The sequence below is a fragment of the Anarrhichthys ocellatus genome, unplaced genomic scaffold, assembly GCF_004355925.1.
Source record: "Anarrhichthys ocellatus isolate YVR2014 unplaced genomic scaffold, GSC_Weel_1.0 scaffold1252, whole genome shotgun sequence".
NCBI classification, from domain to species: domain Eukaryota; kingdom Metazoa; phylum Chordata; class Actinopteri; order Perciformes; family Anarhichadidae; genus Anarrhichthys; species Anarrhichthys ocellatus.
In genome coordinates, this window is record NW_022281226.1 from 766 (window position 1) to 10,765 (window position 10,000).

The 10,000-nt window shown below is 44.0% G+C and overlaps 1 protein-coding gene across 1 annotated transcript in view; it reads left to right on the forward strand.

Annotated features, from left to right (window-relative positions):
* Positions 1-10,000, forward strand: part of LOC116377438 (autophagy-related protein 2 homolog A-like) — a gene marked incomplete at its 3' end in the record, with an annotated part of 11,324 nt that overhangs the window by 379 nt on the left and 945 nt on the right. The window contains exons 2-24 of the mRNA XM_031839080.1: positions 144-243; positions 782-955; positions 1,323-1,465; positions 1,867-1,945; positions 2,062-2,302; positions 2,524-2,665; positions 3,107-3,205; positions 3,527-3,682; positions 3,973-4,246; positions 5,136-5,208; positions 5,403-5,568; positions 5,670-5,812; positions 6,070-6,182; positions 6,284-6,441; positions 6,606-6,738; positions 6,850-7,034; positions 7,116-7,196; positions 7,421-7,527; positions 7,626-7,718; positions 7,911-7,981; positions 8,481-8,557; positions 9,068-9,238; positions 9,639-9,756. Coding sequence (XP_031694940.1) covers positions 144-243; positions 782-955; positions 1,323-1,465; positions 1,867-1,945; positions 2,062-2,302; positions 2,524-2,665; positions 3,107-3,205; positions 3,527-3,682; positions 3,973-4,246; positions 5,136-5,208; positions 5,403-5,568; positions 5,670-5,812; positions 6,070-6,182; positions 6,284-6,441; positions 6,606-6,738; positions 6,850-7,034; positions 7,116-7,196; positions 7,421-7,527; positions 7,626-7,718; positions 7,911-7,981; positions 8,481-8,557; positions 9,068-9,238; positions 9,639-9,756 — 3,097 coding nt within the window. The remainder of the gene's footprint in view (positions 1-143; positions 244-781; positions 956-1,322; positions 1,466-1,866; positions 1,946-2,061; positions 2,303-2,523; positions 2,666-3,106; positions 3,206-3,526; positions 3,683-3,972; positions 4,247-5,135; positions 5,209-5,402; positions 5,569-5,669; positions 5,813-6,069; positions 6,183-6,283; positions 6,442-6,605; positions 6,739-6,849; positions 7,035-7,115; positions 7,197-7,420; positions 7,528-7,625; positions 7,719-7,910; positions 7,982-8,480; positions 8,558-9,067; positions 9,239-9,638; positions 9,757-10,000) is intronic.

Consider the following 10,000-nt stretch of genomic DNA (forward strand, 5'->3'; position numbering starts at 1 on the left):
GTGTGTGTGTGTGTGTGTGTGTGTGTGTGTGTGTGTGTGTGTGTGTGTGCGCTCGTGTGTGCATACTGTAACATCCTGAAGGATTAGGAAATGCAACTGTCATATTGACATCTATATCCTGTCTGTTTTTCTCTGTTTGTCAGTTGGAGTTGGATGGGAAGGTGGGCTGTGTCCACATGCTGCTGTCTCCAGATCAAATAATCCATCTGACAGACCTGCTGGCGGCCCTCTGCATAGACACGGGTACAGTAAAACACAGCCATTGTGATAAACATGCACCAATCACCTGGTTACACCTGACTCTTGCCATTGAATGCTACGTGTGTGGTCACAATGTGATGCTTTAATGGCTTCTGGACTGAAACAAGATAAAGTCATAGTCGGGTTCTAGCGAGGCCTGTTATGAGAACATGAATAAATTATAATCAAATCCACTTCAGCATTCAGAGTAATTTTCTGTCCATACAGAGTATAGCAAATACTTGTTTCTCCATCTTTAGGATGAGTAAAATGTATAAATGATACTTACATTTATTCATCCACTACAAAATTCATTACTTCTTCTGTGTCTAGTAACCACGAGGTAATCGGGCGCCTACAGGCTTTAGCAATACATAATGTAAAACCCCTCACAGGCAAGAACAGGTGCACCCAGACAATACGCCTGCGTTGGTCACAGACCTCCGTTAATGCCTCATAAATGTTCGGTCACACTCCACCTCGATCTCTTTCTCTCTCACAAACACATTCATGAATCTGTTTCTCTTTCCTCTCTCCCCAGAGGACGAGACTAAGTGTGGCGGAGCACTCAGTCGTCCGTTGGACTCAGACGACCTGCGTATGATTGAGGAGGACCTCAGTAAACAGCTGGGCTCCAGTCCCAGAGACCGGGAGTGGGAAACCGAGGCCGACCTGGAGCCCTTCATCTCCGGCCTGGCGAATGGAGGTATCTCAGGTCAGCTAAGGTCCAGTTACAAACGGTCTGTCTGATCACAACCTCAGCAGGCTTGCTCCTAAAACCATGTAGTTTGTAACCATGTTGTTTTGGGCTGTTGGTTCAATGAGAACATGCGGTGGTGTGAACCTAACATGTTAAATAAGAAGAGGGCTCATCTGGAAAATACTGCCACTCCTTTCCTTGCAGCAATGTTCCCTGACGTTTGTGTACATTGCAGTATTTACCTTTTTGTGTGTGTGTGTGTGTGTGTGTGTGTGTGTGTGTGTGTGTGTGTGTGTGTGTGTGTGCGCGCGCGCGCTACACTTTGGGTCAAGAAAAGCGCTTTACACATAAAATGTATTCTTATTTTTATTATCACCTGCAGACATGTTTTTCTCGATGGGTCCTGTTGGAATGACCAGTAGCGCGACGTCTGTGCGCTCCGGCAGCGAGTTGTCAGACAGTGATATGGAGTCGTCCACACACAGTCTGGCCAGCTTCACACAGCCTGCATCTTTGTCTGCACAGGTACAGCCTATGTGTGTGTGTGTGTTTGTGTGGTATGTATGTGTGTTGACAGTTTAGGTATTTAGCAGATGGCCGTAAGGAGATCAACAAGGCTGAAAACCATCAGAAAATGGAAGATGATTTCCTTTTCTTTTTTCCTTGATTAGATAAATAAGCTTAAATTCCTAAATTATCAATATAGGTTTCCTTTAGTATTACTAAAAATAATATTGATGTTTTAATGTTAAACTAGTTTTTTTCTAAAATACAAATGGCAGAATATTACCACAAGATATATTTGAATTATGTGAGCTCTCTCTTTCCCTATTTACAGAAAACAACAACAAACACAGAGCTGGAAGTTGTAAATGTACGCATTAAATCACAGGTAGTCAGATATCCACTTTATTTTTCCCTGCCAGGGCATGGTGAACTGTCCCAGGAGGTATCCTGTAGCAGGCAGTCTGTCGAGTCTACCCCAGGCAAGCGGCCGGACCAGAGGTAAAATCACTTTCTTACCATTTTACACAAGAGTTTGACCTTCTTGCCAGAATTTTCCCAAAGAAATGTGTCTTTGAAAAGCAAGGAAACCTGAACTGTCATCCTCTTCCTTGCAGGACGTTCACACAGTGGCCAGGCAGAGCAGCTGAAGCCTGATGCTTTGTTGCGTCTGAGTCTTGGCGGGTTCACCCTAACCCTCCTGCAGGAGGACCCGCCCTTTAAGCCTGATGGAGCCTCCTCATTGGCTCAGGTGTTCTTCCGGGAGCTGGCCTTCTTCAAGGACAGCATGTTTAGTGAGCGAGACTTTCACCATCTGAGAGGCGGTTTTGCCAAGGCCTGCACACACTCCAACCTCAGGTAGAAAAACACAGACGCATATTTAGTCTTTGGTGAGTCATAAGTTGGGTGGACATAGCTTCACACATAATTTCCTTTTACAACAATTACGGATTGGAAGGTACTTATTTTGGGCGTGTTGCATACATGTCTGATGGAATTGTAGCATGTAACTAGCAGCCCGCTGTATTACAAACGTTTTTTTCTAATTCTCGTTTGCCCTGTCGTCCATTCTCTCACAGAGTGACCGGAGCAGCAGTGCAGGTTGCTTGTGAGATGCGCAGCGGAAGGCACCACAGTCGGGCCGTGACCTCTGACCTTTCCTTCAGCAGACTGGAACTGTTGGAGTGCCTCTGGGATGACGGAAAGCCTCAGTACAGTGAGGTAGAAAAACCCCTTTGTCGGTCTGTGAATCTCTGAAGCTGACCCTGTGGCTGTGTGCACACTTTTAAGACGTAAAACTCCATTACACCTTCGTCATTGTATTTTCAATTTTGAACAATATCAAACAGTAGCAACAGTAAGTGGTCACATACGGTCATTACAAGGTCTAACATCTGAGTATGTCACAGCTGTTCTTGGTCTTTCTTTTGTAGTACAACCAACGGCATATATGTTTATGACTGCCAGCATAGAGTCGTGATAATTGTCACGTTGGAGAGAACTTAAAAAAAATCACCGGGAATTGTGACATGTGAGACGACTTTTCAGACTGAAGTTACTTTTGACTAAACTTTGTACCTGTGATCTAAAAGTAGTTTGTGTTTGTTGTTCTCTTTCCACGCTGATATGGATGATTGTGTCTCTTTATGTTTCTCTTTCCAGTTGCTTCAGTTCCAGAAAGCTGGTCTGTTCACAGTTGGAGCTGCAGCCAGACCATGTGCCCAACTACACTACAGCCTCACCGAAAAACACCTGCGGAAAGTACGCACTTATATACACACACACACATACTCACACACACTCTGACTTGATATGTGCCTGTTAAAGTGAAAAACCTTTCTTATTTAAAATAAATATTTGTTTTTAATTGTATTGCTTTTTGGACTTAACTTTCCAAAACCTATATTTTGCATTATTTGCCAGTATTAAATGTTTTATCTCTTATGCATCAATAGCGACTTTTTTTGTTTTAGTTCTACAAAAATGTCATCAAAATAATTATCACTCTAGTATGAAATGAACGGATGCATTAGTCTATCCTTTAACACATGTGTTTGTGTGTGTGCGTGTCTGTGTTGGCAGGGTAAACAGCGGGTGGTGCGGCGGGACAGCGTAGTGCGGGTGGAGCTGGCAGAGCTGAGCGCTGAGCTGGACCTGGACATCCTCAGTCGCCTGGGGAACCTGAGCAAAGCCTTCAGCCACTGTCCCACACAGACTGCTGGACCTGGACTCATGCAGGTGGAACCCCACATACATGTGTTCATCATAAAGACCTTATTACACAAAGAAAAATCCCTAAACATAGTAGATCTGCTAGCAAATGCAATAGTCCGTAAATTAATTGAAACACATGCCAGAAAACACCGTGTTTAGAAGAGATGCATCAAAATTTAAAATGAATAAGAACTTTCTCAAGAGTCTTCAGATTGCCCTTAAGCAGCTTGTAGAGCTTCAACAGTGACAAATACAACTGACTACTGGCTGCAACTGTGTGACTGAATCAGCTCTTAAAATCCATCTCTCCTCAGACCCAGAGCAGCGAGCTGTACTCCTCCTTCACCCTCCTCTCTCCCCACGCCATCCTCAGGCTTCGCTTCCCCATACCTGACCTGCGGCCCCTCCCTCAGCGCCGACCTCCGACCCAGAGGGCGGTGCGGCAGGAGACCCTGGTGCTCGAGCTGAGTCAGCTGGAGCTGAAGCACCAGGAGGCCCCGGACCTCCAGAGCGAGCAGACTGCTCCAGGACAGCCGTGGGCTCCTTGTCTCACCCAGCTGCTGGAGGCCTCCTTCACCGACCTGCATGGTGGGAACACACGCAACCCTAAACAGTAGCTGTTTGTTTGTTTGACTGAATATTCATGGGAAGAACAGACATAAATAGACAAACAGTATACTGACCAATGCTCTTTGCTCAACATGGACAATCCAAGGTGTTGTCAATGTGTTTACCAGGGTAATCCGCTCTGTATCATTAGTGCTTTCCAGTGACTTAAAATGATAGTTAGGATGTTTGTGGGGTTGTATGATGTACTTATCCGTAGTAACGATAGTTAGGATGTTTGTGGGGTTGTATGATGTACTTATCCGTAGTCGGTGTATTTCCTACAGTAGAAGGCTGTCGGCTCGCCCCCAGTTTGGAGAAACAGACAGAAGAACTGACATGGGAGCAAAGCAATGTACTGCTGTGGACAGCAGTAAAACATATTTTAGCTACCTAAAAGAAAGGCTCACCTAAAGAAATCAATATCAGATTAAGTGAACGCTATATTTAGAACATGTTCGCCTCTTTAGCTTGCCGTGAGCCTTTTTTAGGCTGGGCTTTGAGGAGAGCACAGATTACGGCTTCAGTACCTTGTCTGAAAGGACTGTCTGAGGGCGAGGTAAAGCAGTGGATACAAACTGTAAATTGGACAAGCACCTCATACAACCTCACTTCTGAACTATCCCTTTGAATTAGCATCTGATTTTTAGAAAAAGCTCCTAGTTTTTGTTAATATAGTGCCATTATTTAATTTCTATTTACCTCATATAGAGAGTTATAGAGAGACTATTGCACATGTAGAATGTAGTCCTGTAGAACACAATTCATTGTTAAAAAATCTGTTAAAAAATGTATATATGTATATCTACATGAAGCAGTCCTTTTGAAATGTGAAATGCAGACAGAGAACTGATGTGTTGTGTGTCACCAGGGTCATATGAGGGCTGGGAGGGTGGCTCTTTCCCCTGTATCAGAGTAAAGAAGAACCGCGACTCTCTGCCGAGGTTAGTAGTGGTGATTATGAGAATAATTAGATCTATAATTCACAATCTGCTAGAAATTAGCGGTTTACGGTACCGAAGCTCTCAAAGGGAAATCTAAATGTAGTCGTTCTTGCTCATAAAATGAGACAAAAGATATTGTTATAATGTGCTCTACCACAAGCCATTTTTCCTTTTGTTTCTGTTTCTGTGAGCAGGCTATCAGTGTGTGTGCGTGGAGGTGAGACTCAGGGCCCGGCTGCAGGTCTGGATGCAGGTCTCATCAGGGACCTGGGGGCCGCTTTCTTTGAAAGTCACTGTGAACTCAACGACAAAACCAGCTCACCGTTCTCCTCCAACCGCACCATGTTTGAGACTGAGGAGGTGCGCTGACACACAGAAGAAAACATATAATTCATCATCCATCTTATCAAGTTTCCAGAGCGAACTCATCCCTCCTCATCTCTCCTCCGTTATCGTTGTAGATGGTGATTCCAGCCGACCCAGAGGAGATGCGTCAGTTTCAGGGGCAGTGTGTCGCTCAGTGTCAGTGTGCGGTGGACATCAACCTGCCGCTGGCCTACATCCTCCTTCCCAGCAAACAAGCCTTCCAGAGCTTCTACAACAGGTACGTCAACAGAAGCACAGGTGTGAAGGCTCCTTTCCAAGATAACATTATCCAGGTATCCCCCAAATGTTGGAAGATGTTTTGAATTCTCTTCAGTTGAAGGTTTTTTTTTTATTGTACAGCGAGTTCACTCCAAGACGTGGTCAAGAAATATCTTCCTCTTACAGCTTTGGTCTATATATTGGTCTTAAATCTTGGTCTTAAATCCTGCATCTGAAGTAAAAATAATGTTCCCCACCCACCGCTTTGTCCCAAAGGATCAATAATGATCTGTTGATGTGGGAGCCTCCTCCCCGCTCAGCCCACATCCCCGACCACAGCCGCCATCACCACGACGAGTTCCAGCTCTGCAAATCAGCCTTTAGACTAGGTGAGTTCGACTGCATTAGTGGAAAAACAACATGTAGATCTAGTATTTATAATAGCAACAACAGATCACGTATGTTTTCCTCTGTCTTCTCTCTGCCATAGACTCTGATTCAGAAGAGGACGAGCCTCACTTCTACTTGGCCAGTGAATCATCTGGAAAGACACAGCAGTCAGCTCCCCGCCCCAACCACAACCTCAGCCTCCTCTCCCTCACTGTGATTATCGGCAAAGGCCGCCTCCAAGCCAGAACAGACAAGAAGGTGAGCCATGTGGCCGTCGCATCTCTAAGACCCGAGATTTGACTTAGTTCAAAAGACTTAAAAACAGCTCTGGCTTGATCCATTCGCATTTTTAAGATTGTATCTATTTTTATCCAGGAATGTTTGTGTTTCTTAACCGTTGATGTTTCATCTCATTGATTCAGGAGGACCAGAGTCATGGGGAAATTGTGCTCGACCTGGAAGGGGGAAAGATATTCAGTGTGGCACAGCACCAGAACGACCCCAATCTCAATTTCCTGTGTATAGAGAGCAGACGAGTGGAGCTCTACCATCGAGGTACATAATTCATATTTTCCTTTCAGCATTATGTTGAAGTAGACTTAACGCTCAGTAGACAATGTTAATGTTTGTTCTGGGTCATCGTTTCTTCCGACTTCACCACTACAGCGGTAGTGAAAGACACCCCCATCCCACAGCGGTTGGAGATGCCCAACTTCACTCCCCCAAAGCACTTGGACCCTACCATCTACCCTACAGAGGTGGGTGTGAGCAGTGTGAGCGGCAAGGAGGTGGATCTACAGATGTTGTCCACAGCCATTAAAATCACACTGGACCCACAGAGGAGTGTGAAGGTACGTCCTCCTCAAACGCCTGATTCTGCTGCTGGTGCTAGTTTGACATTAAACAATGTTTGTTTCTGTCTCTCACTGTAGGAGTTCCTAGTTGCCCTTCGACTTCAAGGTGCCACCATGCGACATTACGTGACGCAGACTAATCACAGCTGGCATGAGCAGGTGAGCAGAAGTACAAGGAAGCAAAAAGAAACACGTCTTCTTACAGATTACGCAACAGTGTCTTCTCGCTTCCTCGTGTTGTTGTTTAAAAGTTCATGAAAGGAAAAATCTCTCCCTAGACTTCCTCCCAGTTAAACCATTTGGGTTGTGCAGAAAAATAAAAACCTTGTTTCACATGGAAATCAATTCAGGTGGATGAATATAAAATGGTTTGTGTGTTACAGCTGGTTGACTTCCTGGATGTGATTGATGATCCCATTCTGGGATACACAGCACCTGCCGTCATCACTGTCCTCCACACACACCTCGCTACCTGTGCTGTGGACTACAGGTATATACTACAGCTACAAAAAAAACTGGGAAATTTACATTTGTATTATACGTTTCTCCTTTTTTTTCCACCCTCATCTTCTGTTTTCTGTTTGCCAGGCCTCTGTATCTGCCACTACGCGCGGTGTTCACAGCAGAGTCCTTCTCTCTGTCTAGTAATATCATCGTAGACACCGCCACCTTCCACCTCAGGTACAGTTCACCACTAACCGAACGTGAAGATTGCCCATTAAATACAACAATACTCCAAATCTTAATATTAGACGTTGAAACAATAATCAACACTGCAAATACTTCTCAAATGTAATGTATCACAGTATGTGAGCTGGTGACTCACCGTGTAAGATCTTTGTCTAAGTTGTGTTTTTGTTTTGTTGCGGTCAGATTCATCTTGGATGACTCGGCTCTCTACCTCTCTGACAAATGTGAGACCGACACCGTGGACTTGAGGAAAGGTAAGACACGTGATGTTTACATGTTACAGTTAAAGAAAAGTAACTGGTTTCTCTACAGAGAGTGAGGCTGTTGCATTTGTTTGTTTGTAGCCCTAATGTCGCTAGGCTAGCTAGTTTATTCATGTCTGTTTACACTGTGTCCGTTAGAGTTATTCAGCAACCACGTAGAGCAGTTTAAGTCTGTTCATGTAACATGTTTAAAGAAATTCCAAATGAGTGAAAACGAGTGTCCGGATGTTTGTTACCTTACCCCTGGAGTAGGGGAACTGTCTAAAAAGGACTAGTGTGATTGATAACAGAGATGCTGTGAAGCTGAAAGTCAACATCAGAACATTTTTTTCCCCAAAACAGTAGTTTGAAAAGGAGGTCACCTAACAATCAGTGACGTCTTATTTTTGGGATAATACGGTAGTTAGTATTAGTAACGTTAGAGAAAAGATTGAATGTTAAAATGAGCTGCACTCTAATAAAAGCCACCGTGTGTCTTTGTGTCACACAGACTATGTGTGTGTTCTGGACATTGACCTGCTGGAGCTCGCCATCACCACATGGAAAGGCAGCGATACGGGCAAGCTGGTGAGTGCTCGCCATCTGTTTACATGAAGCACACAGACCAACCCTGCCAGAGAGAACGTGAACGTGAACAAAACATTATCATTTTAGTTAAGTTTTCCTCTGAAACCACAAACAAGCACAGGCTGTTTCTAAATATTAGTTTTACCATAATGAACTTTCACTGTAATCACAGCTTCAGACAAAAAGACTGGGATTACTTCTCAGTTGGACATGGAACCAAAAACAAACGGGCGACAGTAAACATGTTGTCTGACAACAATGACGCAGCTGCCCTTTCAACCAATCGGTAGCACGGTGTTCAAATGTGAGAAAGTTCAGTTCAAAGTCTGTTATGTAACAATGCAACAGTGTTTTGTATTTGCATTTCCATTGTCTCATCTTGTCTTTGTTTTTATAGCATTCAGGTGTGTTCCTATTTATTTAGTTTTAGCTCCTCCCTCTCTCTGTCACCACCTTTATTGGTTCTTTATTTAAATGTGCCTCCTCTGTTTTCCTCTCTTTGCTCTCCAGTCTCAGCCTCTCTTTGAGCTCCGTTGCTCCAACAATGTGGTTCACCTTCATACCTGTGCAGATTCCTGCGCCACCCTGGTTAACCTGCTGCAGTACCTGGTCTCTCAGGGCGACCTGCACCCCCCACCGCGACACACCTCACCCACTGAAATCGCTGGCCAGAAATTACCAGTAAGACCAACGTATTCACTGGAGAATTAAAATGTGTGAATTGATAAGAACTGAATAATGGCCTCAGACTAGTTTATTTTGTTTATACCGAGAGAGATTTTCTCAAAGGGCTTTACAGTCTGTTTGTTATACCCTTAGATCTTTGGTTTGCTTTTTTTATCCACAGTGAAAAGAACTTTAACCTGGAAAAAAATATAGAAACCCAAGAGCAACAGAGGAGAGATCAACAGACAGACATACAATAGGCGTTGTTTACAGAAGTAGAGGTAGTAAAAAGAGAATACTAATGAAGTGTACAAATGTATAATAAGTAAAATTGTTAGTGTAATAAGAGTTGAAAAGTGGTATGAAGATGCCGTATAATTGGTTAATGTCCTCCTATAATATTCTGTCTTGTTAGCTGTCAGAAAGTCCTGCCTCGGTGCTGCCCTGCCCTCCAGCTGAGACCGCTGAGATCAACCAGTACGACCTGGCTGATGCCTTAATTGACACAGAGAAGAGCCAGCGGGAAGATCCAGGTACTGAAGAGTTTCTCTTTTTACACAACTCAACATCCAAACAGGATACGGTTCAGTAAAGTTCTGCAATGACCCAGGTGTCCTTGTTTTAAGAGGAGGATTGTGGGCCGATGCATTTAAATTGGTTTCCATAAGTGATATAAAACTGAATTTTAAGGAGGAAAACATCAAACTCAGCCCCTGTTTTGCCGGATTCCACTGATACAACAATATGGACGTTTGTATGTGTATATTTGTGTGTGTA